At 33.2% G+C, this 18,021-nt stretch overlaps 2 protein-coding genes across 4 annotated transcripts in view; both read left to right on the top strand.

Annotated features, from left to right (window-relative positions):
* Positions 1-12,176, top strand: part of LOC129913325 (protein serrate) — a 120,031-nt gene extending 107,855 nt beyond the window's left edge. For 2 of the 3 annotated variants that reach the window (XM_055991933.1, XM_055991935.1), the window contains exons 12-16: positions 293-430; positions 1,831-1,926; positions 3,095-3,460; positions 3,552-4,123; positions 10,742-12,175. In XM_055991933.1, coding sequence (XP_055847908.1) covers positions 293-430; positions 1,831-1,926; positions 3,095-3,460; positions 3,552-4,123; positions 10,742-11,488 — 1,919 coding nt within the window. In that variant the 3' untranslated portion in view covers positions 11,489-12,175. Of the gene's footprint in view, positions 1-292; positions 431-1,830; positions 1,927-3,094; positions 3,461-3,551; positions 4,124-10,741 lie in introns of all 3 variants that reach the window. The other variant, XM_055991934.1, reaches the window with a different exon arrangement.
* A 3,902-nt stretch (positions 12,177-16,078) lies between these two features.
* Positions 16,079-16,635, top strand: LOC129915969 (serine palmitoyltransferase small subunit B). Its single transcript, XM_055995706.1, has 2 exons — positions 16,079-16,229; positions 16,304-16,635. Exons 1-2 carry the CDS (start codon positions 16,130-16,132, stop codon positions 16,459-16,461), a joined length of 258 nt encoding a protein of 85 aa, XP_055851681.1. The 5' UTR covers positions 16,079-16,129; the 3' UTR covers positions 16,462-16,635.
* The last annotated feature ends 1,386 nt before the right edge of the window (positions 16,636-18,021 follow it).

The raw sequence follows: 18,021 nt of genomic DNA, 5'->3' as shown, positions 1-18,021 counted from the left end.
ATCAGTCTCTGGTTAAATAGAAAAATCTTGACCTCTTCTCACTCACTCGTTAACGACAAATTACAACAAAAAAATTTTAAACTCATTAAAAAACTCACGCACCCTCAGTTATCTTCTTTAAAACTATTACTCAGAACAGAGAACAAACAATTTTTCTATTTCATCAAGAACAAATCGATCGAGCATTAATTCTTGATTCATTGAAATCATCATTAATTTCATCAATTTTTTTTTTTTATATTCTTCCTTCATTTTTTCATTCTTTCTTTTTTGTCTTCATTTTTTTTTATAGAAAGTTGTACACCACCCATAACTAACTCAACACAATTCCCAGCATCACCATGTAGTGGACACGGGAATTGCGAAAACGGAGACGTTGGCACCTACTGCAAGTGTCATCCAGGACGTACAGGAACCTACTGTGAGCACAGTGAGTATCATCCTCTTGTCCACTTGTTTAAATTTATCGGTTATCCCTCTACTGAGCAAAACCAAAAAGTTAAAAAAAAAAAAATAATCAGAAATCCACTCAACCAAACAAAATACCATCCTCATCCTTTAACCAAAGTGCGTGCTTTGTATGTGTCAGGGGCGGTCTATGAGTTAATATTGAAAAATAAGGCAAAGATTTAAAGGGGGCCCGATTACTTTTTCATAAAAAAGTTTGTTTCTGTCATCACACGAGATATCACTTGAAAAATAAATAAGAACTAAGGACGTTGAACCTGTTGGCATGGCTTTTGCCACTAGAGGGCGCCACATTAGAAAACTTCAGATAGATTATAACCAGACGCTTTCAACGATACCTCATTTATCAAATTATGATGAGTAGTTTAGAACCTATGAGGGAACATAGAAGTCCTTTATACTTTTTGAAACCTTAAGGTGTGACAGAAACCGTTAAATTTTAATTTTTTTAAAAAAGTCAGTGAAATCATATTCTAAACGTCAGAAAATTGACTGCAATTCATAGAAATCCGAAATAGACGATTAAAGCTTTCATATTTTCGGTCAAATTTTATAACTTTTGACAACCATCTGTTAAATGTCAAATTGTCAAATATGGAATTGTCAAATAATTTTTCCAGAAAAAATTGTGCAGATTCTTTCGAGAAGATTCAAGCTTTGATATTTTTTTCAATCTTCATAACTTTTGACAGCCATCTGTCAAACTTTCAAATGTCAAATTGTCAAACACTAAACTGTCAATTTTTAAATACCTAAAAAAAAAGCTTTGTTGTTGCAAGAAAATCTTATGACAGATTAAAACTATCAAGACACAAAAACTTAACTTGGCGCCTTTGCTCACATTTCCCATGTGCCTCATGCCAAAATTCATCCCTGGTCACCCTGCGTACAATTTCCGAAGGCTCGTAGACCTTTCCAAAAGATACGTACGTTAAATTATTTATTATTGATTAATCCGCTAATAAACTAATCTCTGAGATGCCACATACATATACCCTAGTATACGAGATGACAGCACGCATTATCCCTCATTCCCCTTGTCCCATTTAAGAAGAGATTATAGATATTAAATTATCTTAAAGAAGAAGAAAAAGAAGAAGACTGTACGGAAAAGAAGCTTCAGCACAGCATCAGACACAGCAGACGAAGTAACGATCATGCAACGCAAGCATCTTCTTCTGAGTTTCTGTTTCGGATGCGCTGAGTTGGGTTTTCTGCTTCTTCGTCTTTTTTTTTCTTCTTCTGTGGAATACCACCTCTTTTTCCTTCCTTTTTTTTTAAGAGAGATCACCGAGAACAGAGGGAAAAAAACCTAATTAAAAATACCACACAATTTTTTTTTTTAAATTTTTTCTCCCGCAGATTTAAATGAATGCTCTCCGAATCCCTGCCGCAATGGAGGAATCTGCTTGGACGGTGAAGGTGATTTCACATGCGAGTGCATATCAGGTTGGACAGGTAAGAAGAACCCAATAAACATTCGTCTTAGCCATCCCGATTTTGAATCTCTCTGCACAATCCGACGACGACGAGTGCCGACGATGAGTCCGAATAAACGCGCCCGTTTACCTTACCCCGCGTGCACACTTGCTTAAATGTTTTCTTTCCATCTCGGATTTATCGATGAATCCTCACCATATAGCCATTGCTCTACGGTGGCGGTGGAGGATTCTGTTTTCTGGCCGGGTGTCGTCGGTGGTTCCCTTTCGCCGCATCCTCATTAGTTCCTCGCCCATCTTTTGGGCAATTTTTTTTGCGTTTTTTTTTTCAGTTTGCATGCATCGCATCAGCATCGTCAGAATCACACACGAAGAGTCAATTTTTCTCCTTCTGGTCCAAGTCTGATCTGGGTCCTGCTGGCATGTCTGTGCAGTCTACCAGTGTCTGCTCCTGACTTCTAAGTAAATCAGAAAGAGAGAGAGTTATTTTTCCGTTCGTAATGGTGCTGCATTCCTGCGCAGAGGGATATCGCCTCTTAGTTCTCTCCGAATCCAAATTCGAATCTTCTACGTTGATCCGAGCCGCCATTTGAAACCCAAGCAAGGATGATCGAAGGAAACAGTATCAGGCAAATAGGCTCATACTCATGTTCACATGTCGTCGCCATCGCCATGTCGTTGATGGTGTTTTGCAGGCTTATTCCGCAGGAAGACCACAAGTTGTAGATCGGTTTTTTTGGTTTTCTTTGATTTGTCTTATTTTTTATTTTTTTGTGGAGTCTCGAGCCTGGTTCGATCAGGACTCTGCACAGTCAGAGCGCAAAAATAAAAATACAAAATATTTTAATTAAAAATTCCTAATCGTGTGTGAAGTATTCTTTATCTGATTGTGGCAGGCAGACTACTTGTAGAACGTAAAAGGGAATTAATACCGTGTCCGTGTGGAACACGCAGTGTCCGTGCAGAGATTATAATTTCTTTTCTCTCCTTCTCTTTAAGCTCGTTGGGACACCAACTCCAATCTTTTTCCTCGAATGGAAATTTTGCGCGCGCGAAATAAATATAGTAGATGAAGCAACCAACAACTAGTTTTTCTCTTATACGAGTCTTATAGGAGTCTTATAGTAGTCAACCACTTGTTGTCGTTTTGCTAAAATTGAACATAACGCCAAACAAATTATTTGCAGGTAAACGTTGCTCGGAGCGTGCGACTCAGTGCTACGCTGGACAGTGCCAAAACGGCGGAACATGTGTAACTGCCGACGGCAGTGGAACGGCGCAATGTCGTTGCGCACAAGGCTGGAATGGGCAATTTTGTAGCGAAGCAATCGACCAGTGCCAGGGTCAGCCTTGTCATAACGGGGGCACCTGTGAGTCCGGACCGGGGTGGTTTCGTTGTTTGTGTGCGCAGGGCTTTTCTGGACCCGATTGTCGGATAAATTTGAACGAGTGTTCGCCACAGCCGTGTCTGGGTGGTGCTCGTTGCATTGATGGCATCGGTGGATACACCTGTGTTTGTCCGCCCGGAAGGCAAGGAGTTCGATGTGAGATTTGTAAGTTACACTGATGTTTGGGTTAGATTAGAAGTGTTCATTAAGCTTACATTATTTTATGTGTCTCTTTTTTGTTAACGCTGATATATAGCTCTTTCGGACCCCCAGTCAGCTTGTTTGAATATAACAACCCTTTCGCCGTATAATTCGTTGGTGAACAGCTCAAATGTTACATTGCCAGCGGTTTCGTTGGAGGAGTCTTGTAATGCGTGTACTTGTGACAAGGGAAAGAGAAAGTGTACGAATTTGTGGTGTGGTCTGCCGAATTGTTTTGGAGATGAGTCGAAGACTTCCAATCTGTCAATAACTTGTCAGAGTCATGAAGTTTGTGTACCATCGTTGAGGGAGTCATGTTTATCACCACCGTGTTTGACGAGAGGAGATTGTAGGGAGTTGGAGCCTTCGAGGAGGGTAGCTCCTCCAAAGCTTCCAGCGAAGAGTGAATGTTGGCCAAATCAAGCGGTTCTCAATGAGAATTGTGCGAGATTGACGATTCTGGTGGAATTGGAGAGACTGAGTAAGGGAACGTCGGTGGAGAGTTTGTGTTCGACAATGCGTTTGTTGCTGGCCGGGAGGATGGTTAACGAGCCGACAAGCGAAGGAATGCTGATTCTTATTTGTGACTTGAAGACATCGACCAATGATACCATCGAAGTGACACTGGTAAGTTTTTTTTTTTTTTTTCATTTTAAATGATGTTTGTGAAGGTATTCGGTATTTTGTTGTTGTGGGAAAATAAACGGTATATTTTTTCATGGGAACAGTTAAGGGATTATATAAATTCTTTGGTTTCTTGACAACTTTGATCATAATTCATACTTTTGTTCGTTCTATCTGTAAAGTAGAAATAGAATTTACAACTTGTTAAAAAAATATAAAATATGAGAAAATAAGCTGGTCGTTGCGAATTAATGTCTTGTCGTTGCAACCAACTTGTTTTCTAATACTTTTATTATCTAAAAATATCGTTTTCTTTTAAAAATTTTGGACGACAAATTTATAACGATTTTTGAAAAGCATTATTTTAGGAAAACATAGATCCACAGAAATTTTTCCAGAATCTTAATTTAGGATTTTTTTTATTTAAAGTATAGATACATTTTGTTTATAAAAAAAAAACTAAGTCATTAAGAGCTAAAATTACCATAAGCTTAAAATATCGGGATTTCTTTAAATCTTTGTTTTTAATGCTAGGCCAACCATCTAAAACAAAAATATAGCACATTGATGAGGTTTAACTATCAAAAACTCTGCCAAATATCAGAAACACTGAATTTGATGCATATTCATGCGACAGGGTGTCGCAAAAGTAATATCATAGTGTTAATTTGATTAAGTTTTTGCAAATGGCATCAAATGTTATTTGAAATTGCTAAAAATAGTTTAAATGTGCCTTAATTTTTGCAAATGATATCCAATATCATTGAACTTTAGGTCTTATTTTGTACTTTATTGCAGTGTTTCCAGAATATTTTAGAAGCAAGGAGGCAAATTTAAAAATCTTATAGCCAAAAAATAGCTCCAAAAATATTCCAAATTTTTGACTTTTTGAATTTTTCAGATAAGTTTATTTCATCAGATTTTAAGTAGATATAATTATTTGTTTATCATTTTGTGCATCAATTTTCGTTTTTACTCATTGACGGGCCTAAAATTAAGTTTTTAAAACATACATAAAAATGAAAAATGTAGGCAAATATTGAAAAAGAAAAAAACGGGTCTGCAACACTGCTTTATTGTAAGACAATAATATAAGAAGCAGAAATCTTCAATGTTTAGTGTTGTCTTTCGAGTGACACCTAAAAATTCACAAAATTCAAGTTGAGGTGAATTGGGATTGGGTTAAATATTTAGGATTTATAATTTTTTGCATTTTATTAATATGGGTCAAAATCATGGAGAAACTTCAAATATCGAATTATAAAAGAACTTAATTTTGTTTTAGGTATAATAAAAGTTGCATGCTCAAATATTCGGAATAGGCCCATAGCCTATATTTCTTTTCGGAAGGTGCTTGGTTCAAAATTTGACGAGAATTCTTTTAAAGGTTTTTATTTCAAAATATCTATAAATATTTCAATTTTTGGCAACAAAATTAAGATTTAAATAGAATTTAGTAAAATGACTTGACATTTAAATTTTATTTTTTGAGTTATGGAAGTGTTCCGGGAACGCTTTGTCGGGTATATTAGATGCACAGTACACATAATAAGGTAATATCTTCCGAAAGAAATTTTGACAACAAATTGTTTGTCAATAAAGGAGACCTATGTGTCAGTTCGGCCTCTAATTTATATATTTGAATCACAGTAAACTGGATATTAGTTTTTGTTTTAATTTTTAAAATGTCATTTGAAAAAATTATTAATTGAAAAAATAATTGATTTTTGTCGGAAAATGGTCAAATATTATTAAAAAAATTAGTTGCATGCGCGGTTTTCCGGTTTTTAAGCGTTTTTCGTCGATAATTTAAAAATGAAAAAATTGCAAAGGACAAAAAATTTAATTTAATTTGTCAACCAAAACAAAAAACTTTTCGAAAAAAATCCCTAAGTAAATTTTTTTTAGATTGATTTCGTTTTATAAGAGTTCTTACCTCACTTTTAGTAGGAGTAGTGGAGTAACTAAAGCGCAAAAATTGGCAATATTAGGGAACCCGGCCGAACAGCTTAGATTTTGATGATCTTTTTTTTCAAACGTGGGTAATTAAGGTCCATTTTCTTCACTCGGAGTTGAACATAACTTGAGAATTTTTAGTATAAAAATTCTCAAGTTTTGTTCAACTCCGAGTGAAGAAAATGGACCTAAAAATACTTTAAAGTCTATAGAAGCTGCGTTCCTTTGGAAATATTTGAACTACTTTTTCAGTATAGCAAAGTAGATCAAAGTAGATAAATATTTCCAAAGGAATTTTTTTCAAATATGTTTCTTAAATTTCATAAATTAATTGATGCCAAAAGATTGTCTAGGAAATTCAAGGAAAAAAAAAATATATGAGGAGCTTAGCACCAAAACGGCCTAATTCCAAAAATTTCGTTTTGAGAAAAACGATTTTAAAGAAAATCATATGTTCGGGATTTCTTTTTTGTTGGTTTGTAAAAGTTATAAAAAAATATTATTTAATTCTTAGTTTGTAATTTTTTTTAGTTAAGAGTGTTGGCTATACTTTTGGGCTAAGGTCTGATATTTTTCTTATTCCGTATTCTGAAAGGTTCTGAAAGGGTACCAAACTTAAATAATATGGAAAAATTACCTAATAAAAAAGTCGGATTTCTTAAGAAAATAAATTTTATCTCTGTTATTTATGAAATATTCTCAACAATGTTATACCATTTTGAAAAGAGAATTGAACACACCAACTTTTAAGGTAACTTGCCGAAACATCGTAGTGCATTTTTTTTACACTACGGTTCATTGAATTAGAGTCATGTAAAATTTTTTAGTACTTAGTTGGGCAAAAAAAGTATATTTGCTTTAAAACTGATGCAGATGAGTTAAAATTTTTGAATGCATTTGGTAGCAGGGTTATTCAAGGTTCCGTAACAAAAGAAAAAACTGAGAAAAATTAAGATTTGTAGTCACGGCACATGAAAAACCGTCACAGGGTGACCATTTTTTATACTTTTTTTCAAATGCCCATAACTCACAAAATATATGGCAGCGATTTTTTTTATTATTTTTCTGATAACTGTCACCACCTACCCTATCTACCGTTTTCGTTTCGACGTTAACTTTTGGAACACCCTGTATATTACCTTTTCTGCTTCGGAATTCAACTAATAATATTTATGACCAAAAATTTTTTTTAAATAAATTCATATTTTATTAGAAAAAATTTGGAAAAAAGTCATTTTAAATTTTTTTAATAACATTTTTTTTTTAATTCTGAGTTTGAGGACCATTTTTTTTTTTTCAAAAACTCTTAATTAAATTTAGTGGATTTAAATTTAAGAGATAAGAATGAGCTTCAGGCTTTTTAAAAATATATTTTAAAATGTTGTAGGTGTTGCCGTTGTTTTCAAAATATTTGTTTAGTGTTTGAAGTCAGATTGTGAGAAAATTGCATTTATCGCTTAAACAATGGAAGATTGCCCCTTACTCCCTTATTAGTCCGGTCAAATTAGACTAAAATAAGGGGGTGAGGTTACATAAATTCCCAGCAAGCTGAAAATTGGTAGGATTGTTGGAAATACCATCATAAATAAAATTTAAAAAGTCCTCATCGATCCGAGTTGTGGAAAAAAATTTACGGGGGGTCAAAGGTCAAAAAAATGGGTTTTTCACGATTTTTAGCAAAACGAAAAGTCTTATCAAAAAATTTTCAATGCGAAAATTGTAGACCAGCTTATTATCTATAAAAAGTGTCATGACACTTTTTTTCCTCAGACCCACCGTTTTTGAGATATAACGATTCAAAAAGTTGAAGTTGAGTTGTAATCGTCATAATTATGCACACGTTTCCACGCCACCTTTGAGGTAGTGTACCTAGCGCGTTTTTTTTAATGTGGTTTCCCCGGTAGGCTTATTCCACGGATTTATTGGGGTTCATACAAAAAAAAAAAATAGGTAGATTTATCCATCTGTGTCATAGTTCTCTTCCTCTTCAACTTCTTCTTGTTCTTGGTCCTGGATGCAAGTTAATAATGACACATCGCTTGTCTCCTCGTTGGTGTCAAATGAATCCTCAATTGTTGGTGATTCAACATTGGAGCACGACCGGTCTTGACAATTTGTGCATGCTACAGAACAAAACATTCCAACTTTTTTGCAACCACATTTAGCACTACATCCCTTTTTACAGTTGCAAAAAATTGTGTTCAGCTTTTTTTCCGGTGCAGGTGGGAATAATGTTGGAACAGGTTCTAGTGCATTGTTGACCAACTTCCAACCCCAGTCTTTTGGGTCTAGCTGATAACCAAGCCACACCTGAACTTGGTAATATAGGCGTATAAGCCTAATCGCGAATTAGCCTAATCGCGAATAAGCCTAATCGCGTATGAGCCTAATCGCGTATGTGGGGTCTTAGTGTATTTTTACTTGTCTTACATCTTCAGTGGTGTAAAACCGTGATGCACTTATACATTTCTATTCTAAACAAAAATTCCCGGGGAAATAGTTTCGGAAGAAGTGCTCCCAATCTTAACCATGGGGGAACAAAATTCAAGCTTAAAGAGACTGAGATCTCGGGAAGTTTTCAGTTGGGATCCCTTCTCCAGAAAACATATCCCCCAGATTCTTGTTTAGAATAGACCTGATTATGACGATTACAACTCAAAATTTTTGAATCGTTATATCTCAAAAACGGTGGGTCTGAGCAAAAAAAGTGTCATGACACTTTTTATAGATAATAAGCTGGTCTACAATTTTCGCATTGAAAATTTTTTGATAGGTAATACTTACCGTTTTGGTGAAAATCGAGAAAAAAATCGTTTTTTTGACCTTTGACCCCGAGTAATTTTTTTTCCAGGTCTCGGATCGATGAGGACTTTTAAGGTTTTATTTATGATGGTGTTTCCAACAATCCTACCAAATTTCAGCTTGCTGGGAATTTGTGTAACCTCACCCCTTTTTTTGAGTCTTATTTGACCAGACTCATGGTACCGATAACTTCCTTATAACTCTAGGTATGACAAACCTTTTACCATTTTGAAATTCCTCTTAGTTGAGAGTATTTTTAAAAAAGGTGGCCACCTAGGTTCCTTTGATTTATTTTGTACCACAGTAGTTTAAAATTTTTCATAAAATACTTTTTTTTCATTTTGCTCGAAAAACAGACTTCAAATTTTTTTTAAGAAAAATGTGCAATAGCTATGAAGTTTTTAAACTTAATATGTACTCAGCCAATTATTGTAAAAAATTATAAAAAAAAGAAATAAATAAAATTCATTCATTTGTGGTTGTAGTGAACGAAAACACAAGATGATAAAATTTAAAATACACTGAACGAAAAAAAGTCAATATTTTATGAACTGGTTGCGATAGCACTTTTTTATATCTGTTTTTGGAACAGTCATAACTGTAGCTATCAGCCATTTTAGGGTTGTCCATTCCCTATCGGACACCCTGTTTATATTCAGACCTATTCTAAACAAAAATTCCCAGGGAAATTGTTTCGGGAGAATGGCTCCCAATCGGAAAAATGGAGAAAATTTCCTTTTTTTTTTTGCTTTCTCCATATTCTTAACCATTGAAGAACGAAATTCAAGCTAAAAGATAGTAAAATTTCAGGAACTTTTCTGTTGGGAGTTTTTTTTTTCAAAATATGCCTGATTATGACGATTACAACTCAACTTCAACTATTTGAATCGTTATATCTCAAAAACGGTGGGTCTGAGGAAAAAAAGTGTCATGACACTTTTTATAGATAATAAGCTGGTCTACAATTTTCGCATTGAAAATTTTTTGATAAGACTTTTCGTTTTGCTAAAAATCGTGAAAAACCCATTTTTTTGACCTTTGACCCCCCGTAAATTTTTTTCCACAACTCGGATCGATGAGGACTTTTTAAATTTTATTTATGATGGTATTTATAACAATCCTACCAATTTTCAGCTTGCTGGGAATTTATGTAACCTCAAATGTCTAATTTGACCGGACTATATATTTTGTTTCCTTAAATACCTAGAGAAACTTTTGCTGTTATTTGTCTTATGAAATTTAAGCAAAAAAAATGGTTTTGTTCAAAAAAAAATTAATTTTAATTTTAAAAAGCAATACGGCAACATGGGCAATTTTTAATCTATAGTAAAGTCTATAGATAAGTATTTTTAATTACCTACGTTTAAAAAAAAATGGTCAAAATCAAAGCTGTTCGGCCGGGTTCCTTAAAAATTTGCTTTAGTTATACTCTACTAGAGTTTTGAGAAATTTTTTAAGCTGAATATGAATGAAAATTTACAATAGTATGGTTAGTTGAGTAGGGGGATGAAAGTTTTAATGGTTTTCAGTTTTTGTCTCGTCGGGTATTTTTTTTTTGTTCAACGTTTTTTTTCAGCCGGTCTTTTTTCGGTTTTTTTCTCAAAAACCTGTTTAAACCGAGAGAACAAAAAAACCGAAAAAAACCGGTCGACCAAAAAACCGAAACCGGTTTAAACCGGCCGGTTTTTCCCATCCCTAATTAGCTGTCAGGTTGGTACCTACCTATTTCATCCAAATTCCCCTTTTAAGATTGTGTCTGGGTAGTAGGATTTTATTTGTAAAATAAATGTAAACAAGAAAAAATTATATTCTTTTCTGTATCTTAAACTAATTTCTAATTTTTTTAATTTCTTTTCTTTACAGTCATCTACAAAGGTTGGCGATGCCCAACTTCCACTTGCAATAAAACTCCTTGGTGAATTACTTTCACGGCAAAGTGGAATTTCTCATACAAATCAACAAGTTCCTAACCCATCATTGGCACCTTTGATTTCAATTCTTGAAGTCAAAGTAGAAACTGCCTTGGTAACAAAGAATTCCAATAGCTCCGGCCTCCTCTTTGGAATTCTATGTGGCATTGGAATAGTTCTAGTGGGTTTTGCAGTTTTCATGGTCATGATTTGGAAACAAAAAACATCGATAAGAACTACTTCCGGCATCAATCTCACTTCATCCCTCGATGCTTTGCGACACGAGGAAGAAAAATCAAATAACCTACAAAATGAAGAGAATCTAAAAAGATACACGAATCCTCTGAAAGGGAGCACGAGCTCCCTTCGAGCGAATGGCATGGAATTGAGTCTAAACCCAGCCCCAGAGTTATCCAGTATACCTCCCTTAGCTGCTGGCCCAAGTTCCCTGCATCACTCGCAACCACTTTATCCGCCATGTGAATCAAATTTTGACCACGAGCTGGACTCGTCGTCCAAAGCTATGCAGCAAAAGAGAAACTCACAAATCCTCCTGCATAAAACACAAAACTTCGACATGAAGAAAAATACTGTCGGTTCGTTGGACAGTCCGCGCAAGGACTTTGGAAAACGCTCAATCAACTGTAAATCTGCGCCACCCATCACTGGCGATCCGGACGTTCTAACGGTGCATGTGTAGTGAAGGGCCATAATTATTATGGCGCACAGTTTTTTAAGTTAACCATAGGTTGTCATTGGTTGTAAATGTTAGATATATATTTATTGTAATCTAAGTTTCCGATTGTCTTCCGATAGAGGGGGTTGTTGAGAATAAGAAGAAATATAGAGATCTCGTACGATACGCACGAAAGTTGTTTAAAAAAAATTTATTTTAACTGAAGAGATGCACATAAGTTCCTCGCAAAATGCATTTAAAAAGAGTAAAGAGAGAAGAGAGACAATTTATGTTGAGAAAAAGCGCCATCTATAAATAAACTTCAGAACCTACTTAAACAATTATATTTTAAAAAAATGAAATCTCACGCAGTATTCAAGTTAAATAAAAAAAGAAAAATATTAAACAGCAATATTAATTGTTTTCAAATCCTAATGAGTGTGATATTATAAAATTAAATGTAATTTTAATTTTAAGTTTAAAAAATAAGAAAAAAAAATTTTAAGTTAACTTAAGATAATTTCTTAAATGTAAATATAAAAAAAAATTAATTAGAACAGAGATTATTCTTTAAAATATTTTTATGTAAATACAAACAAAATGTAAATAGTTAATTTTTTTTATTTTAATTTTAAACATAAAATGATTAAAAAAAATTAAAAAAAAAAAACAAAGTTTGATGCAATTCCAGTTATATTTTTATTTCATTCGCCCCTAGATAGTTTAAGTTTTTTTTTTTTTTTGTATTTTACAATCATCTTAATTTCTTATAAAATAAATTATTATTTATTTAGTTTAATCAATTAAAAAAAAAAATAAAATTAAAAAAACTTGTATTTTTCGTTCAAAAATAATTATTAAGTTTAGATTATAATGTTTAAAATTCAAAGGCTGATGATGATGACTTTTAGTTCATTGTTTTTATGCGAAACAAATGTATTTTTTTGAATATTTAATTTTTTATATAGATTTTATTTTTAAATAAATATTTTTTTTTTATTTAGATAGATAACTTCATTTTAAGAATTTTATATAATTGTAAATTGAAAATAGACCAGAGGATATATTTTTTTAATATGTTCAAGAAATAAAATAAAAAAACAAAAATGTGAATTTATGCAATAGTTGTCAATAATAAATTGTTTATACAAATTTAAATTTATAAAATAAAAAAAAAAACAATAATTGTAAGATTTATATAAATATAGAAAATACAATTTTACATTAAAAGAATTTTAAATTTGTTGTCTTATTTATTTATGTAGCTTAACAAATTTGTTGAGTTATGATACTCAAGGTCAGCAAAAGAGATGTCTATTGCTGAAATAAATCCTCATTCGAAAATTTATTTTTTTAAACTTACTACATTTCTAAGTGTTATATTGGTGTACCTGTACTGTACAGTATAAACTCGCCCGTTATAGGATTCAAAAGTATATTTCACATTATAATGCCTTTAATAGATACAAAAATATCACATTCACATTTTTCCAGTTCTTCAAAATCCTAATCTCCAACTCACAGGAACATCTGCAGATTCATTTATTACACTAGTAAACAAAATTGCACCTTTTTTGTTTTATGATTTTTTGAAATTGTTTTTTAATAATTTGGAATTGCTGATTTCAAATATGCCCTCAGTTTTTTTCTAGCAGCTCTAGTTTGGGTGATACAGCATACAGGTGCTAGAGAAATGCTTAAAAAGTAGCAAATAATAGAATTTTGAGATGTTATAACGAGAACATCTCGATTAAAATTCTGATTGCGGATTCAAATTCAACACAGGTTTTGTTCCTGAAACAAAACCACTATAAGCTAAAAACCACTAGCTTAAAAATTAACAAAAAATCTATAGATCTTATGATGGAAATATTTCAAAAAACGCGAGCTGATAGAAAAATTCTGATTTCGGATTCGAGTTCAGACAACCGAAAACCTAATGAAAAAAGTTGTTTAGTTCCTGAAACAAAACCACTGTAAGGTAGGAAAATGCTTAAAATTTAGAAAAAATTTACTATAGAGATTTTATAACGGAAATATCTTGAAAACGATGATAGAAATTTTTAATTTCGGATTCGAGTTTAGCACCTAAAAAACCTTCGGAAAAGTTCACAAAACTTAGTATAACAAAAAGATGAACCAAGTGTAAGTGTTGTTTCATATCAAATTGGCACCTAGGCCACCCGACAAACAATTTTGGTTCTATAAAGCTTTACAGATGCAATTGTTGCATTGTTGTAATTCCCATTATTTGTACGTTTTCCTTGTACACTATGACGTATACGTGCTCTAAATCTCGAGTTTTATTCTAAATCTAAATAGCTGAACCCAAATCTGAGATTTAGCGAAGTAGATTTATTTGGGAGCGGTACGATTGATCGCAAACTAAAATCTCTTATAACGAAATCTCGCATTTTTAAAAATTTCACGCAAAACAAAATTTCGCATTTTTAAAATTTTTCATAAGAAAATCTCGCATTTTCAAAATCCCGCAAACCAAAATTTCGCATTTTTAGAAAAAATCTCATTTCTGCATAAAATTCTCGCTATAACAAAATCTCGCACCACAAAAACCTCGCATTGTAATACTCGACAAACTCGATTGAATTAAGTCCTTTTAATCCTTAATCCAGTTGATCTTGAACACTATTAAATAGAAGTCTAATATGCATACAACAAACTTTTACCTTTTCTATCTTTTTCTCATAAATAAACAACAAAAACAAAACAATAAATTCCCAGGAAAGTCATTTAATTGAAAAATAAATTACTTCAATAGTTAACAAACAAAAAGTAAAGATAATATACATAATTCCATACAAAAACAATAATTTTAAGATAGCGAGAGGTTTTGAGCTATGCTTCGCAAGTTATCAATTTTTGACAGTTGAAGTCGTTTTTTATATGTATTTTGTAAAGATGTATTGCGAATAACGGTTTTATTCCTTCGTTTAGCATTTCTATTGGATCTCGATTGCTGCAGCTTAAACTTTCCATAGAACTAAACTCTCGCGCGCGCGAATTAATAAATATTTTATTTCAATGCGAGATTTTATATTGCGAGATTTTAATGTTGCGAGCTTTCGTTAAGCGAGATTTTGTAATTGCGAGATTTCGATATAAGAGATTTCATAATGCGAGATTTTAAGATGCGAGATTTTAAAAACGAGATTTTAAAATGCGGTCAATCGTACCCAACCCGATTTATTTTAAATCTACTTAGCTACCCTACTAACAATTTTGCTTCTATAATGCTTTATAGAACCAAAATTGTTTGTCGGGTAGATCTCGGATTTAGCGTTGGTGAAAACATAGTATTACTCGATGGTTGTTTGAGATAGAAAATGTATTATATGGTGTGACAAGAATTTTTCTAGATATCATCCTCTTTAAAAAAAAAAACGCAATATCGATGTCACTTCTATTAATAAAGGACCCCGCACAATTTGTATGGGAAGTGGCCCTCGGTGAAATTGTCTGAAATTTTAGTATGTTGTCCTCTTGAAGCCCTTGATCAAAAGTCGATATGGGCAGAAAGTCGAAAAATGGACAGTTTTTAAAATAACGGGTTTTTTCCGATGACCATCTCGAACCTTTAAATGGGATAGTAACTCTCTTATTGTGTTTTACGCTATTTTTTAGTGGAATCCATAGGTTTAAAGGGTCGCTGAAACCGAATCCGAAGTCCATTTTGCCCCATCATGTCAGATTTTCAAGATAACCTCAAAAAATATTACAGCCTCAAAAAATTTTTTTTTTTCATCTGGGAGTGCGACTATGTTTATTATATGTTTTTCGGGTCGCTGAAACCAAATTCGAAGTTTATTTTGCCCTATCACGTCAGGTTTTCGAGATAACTTCAAAAAAGATGCTCGTTTCTTTTTTGATGTTATCTCGAAAACCTGACGTGATAGGGCAAAATAGACTTCGAATCTAGTTTTAGCGACCCGAAAAACATATATTTAGCACTGTCGCACTCCCAGTTCAAACAAAAATTTTTTTTTTGTGCTGTGACATTTTTTGAGGTTATCTTGAAAACCTGACGTGATGGGGCAAAATGGACTTTGGATTCGGTTTCATCGACCCTAAAAACCTATGGATTCCACATTAGAATAGCGCAAAATACAATTTAGAGAGTTACTATCCCTTTTAAAAGGTTTGAGATAGTCATCGGAAAAAACCCGTTATTTTAAAAACTGTCCATTTTTCGACTTTCTGCCCATATCGACTTTTGATCAAGGGCTTCAAGAGAACAACATACTAAAATTTCAGACAATTTCACCGAGGGCCACTTCCCATACAAAATGTGCGGGGTCCTTTATTTATTCAATGATGAAATCCTACATTAACTTTTTTTTATCGTCGCCTTGCCATTCTGTTCTTACCTTAAAAAAGCTAAATAAAAACTTATCGCACGGAATGCATTCAATACAATCCACACTCCACAAAAGAGCTTTTTATTTTTGTTTTGTAAACACAAAAAAAAGCTTTGCCACGAAAGCAACTGCCACAACTGTCAATGTCAGCTGTCAGGCAAAAAACAAAAACGAAAACAAATTCTTGTTTTCTTTTTCTTTTTTCGTTTTCTCAACTTCTTCGAATAATCCACAAAAAAAAAACGAATTGATATTATTTATTGTTTACAAATTCATAATAAGAACAAGAATGTTTGATTTAATTAAAAAATACATATTAAATCTGTATTTCCAATACGAAATGGTGACTTGTATTTACATGTTCGAGCCATGGGAAAAGAGACTCATAAGTGAGTTTGAAGATGACCATAAAATTGGAATTATGTTGTATGCTATTGGAATAAATTGTTTTTATTTTTCGCAGACGGATTTGTAATATTCATTTTGGCGCTATTCACTTTCTCCAGCATTGTTTACTTACCAAAATATATTGAGACTTTTGTGCAATTTCTGTCACCACTTCCGCCCACAAATGGCTACAGTCCAACTTACCAAGCGGAAAAGATGTCCAGCAGTAGTTAAGAGTAGACAAACATAAACTAGACGACGCACACTGCACTTAATTAATGGCCAAGGGCTGAGAGTGTGACTCACACACTCAAGACGAATGCAGTGTTTCGAAAGACTGTTTGCGCGTAGTTTTTTAAGAAAATGGTTTTTATTTTTATTTTTTAAAAAGGTTATAACTAAATTGAATCTAAACAAAAAAAGATAGAAATTTAATTCTCATATATAACTTATATTGTTCTTTCTTGATAAAATCGCTTAAAATAGATTTAATTGCTTTTTTTGAAATCAAGAAGCTTTGTTTGTTCTTTTTTTTCCTATGAATCATTTAATTCCCAGAAAAAGCACTTGAATTGTAGTAAGTGGAACAATTTGATCAAACTATTTCAGTAGGTAAAAAAAATATAAAAAAAAAATAAGTTAATTTACTATCGATATTATTTATCTGCGATTTATCTAGCATAACACCATTGCAAAAATTGCTGATTCTAGTATGATTAGTTTATTAATTAACCGTCAATAAAGAATTCTTTTTAGAGACTGTCTGTCTAGGCCTTTTCCCACTATATCCGGCGTCCCTCAATGTAGTCATTTAGGCCCACTTTTTTTTGTTTTAGCCATTAACGATGTTGATATGATTTTTTCTCGATGTGACTTAGAAATTTAAGCCGACGATATGAGAATTTCCTCACCTGAAGATGAACTTATTCTTCAAAGCGAGTTAAATACTTTCTTTACCTGGTGCCAAAACAACTTTTTGGAGCTTAACATTAAAAAATGTAAAGCTATAACTTTTTCTCAAAAACGTTCAATTGCTGCTGAGGCAATACAAGATAAATGACCAACTTGTTCCTGTTGTAACATCTATTCGTGACCTTGGTATTATTCTCGATTCACAACTCAATTTCCGTACGCACGACAGTATCATTAGTAAAGCTAACTCAGCTCTTGGCTTCGTTAGACGTGTCGGTCGAAAGAATTTTCTTGTCTATATGCCACCAAATCCCTTTATGTGACATGCGCCTCCCAAGTCTGGTCACCGTACCACCAAGTCCACATATTGAACGTATTGAAGCTGTTCAGCGTAGATTCTTACGATACGCTCTACGCGGCCTTGGTTGGGACGATCCTTTTAACCTACCCCCTTATGAGGACCGACTGAAACTCTTAAACCTACATACCCTTCGCTCGCGTTGCGATACTGCCGATATTCTTTTTGTCCACCAATTACTAAATGGTATTATTGATTGTCCTAGTTTGGTCCTTAACTTATTTTACAATACAAACGCTCGTCAGCTAAGATCAGTGCCTTTTTTCCGTTTATCCTACCATCGTACTGACTACGGTTTTAATGAACCCTTGACGCGTATGCAACGTAAGGCAAACAATTTATCTTTTTTTTAATCCCAGCCTTAGCAAGTCCGCTTGAAAAGACGCTCTTCTGAACTCTCCCTGCTAAACCTCACTCTCTTTAATGCACTTCAACTGCCTTTGCCATGTCTTAGACTTAAGTTATAGATTTAGTTACATTTATAAGTTTATTTTTAAGCTCCGTACTAAGCAAATAAATAGACC

The sequence above is a fragment of the Episyrphus balteatus genome, chromosome 3, assembly GCF_945859705.1.
Source record: "Episyrphus balteatus chromosome 3, idEpiBalt1.1, whole genome shotgun sequence".
NCBI classification, from domain to species: domain Eukaryota; kingdom Metazoa; phylum Arthropoda; class Insecta; order Diptera; family Syrphidae; genus Episyrphus; species Episyrphus balteatus.
Note: the sequence above shows the minus strand (reverse complement) of the source record. Positions and strands in the feature narration are given on the sequence as shown.

Coding starts and splice junctions, on each gene's coding strand:
- LOC129915969 (XM_055995706.1), top strand. CDS start 16,130: ATGTTTGATTTAATTAAAAAATACATATTAAATCTGTATTTCCAATAC. Junction 16,230..16,303: donor ATGGGAAAAGAGACTCATAA/GTGAGTTTGAAG, acceptor TATTTTTCGCAG/ACGGATTTGTAATATTCATT.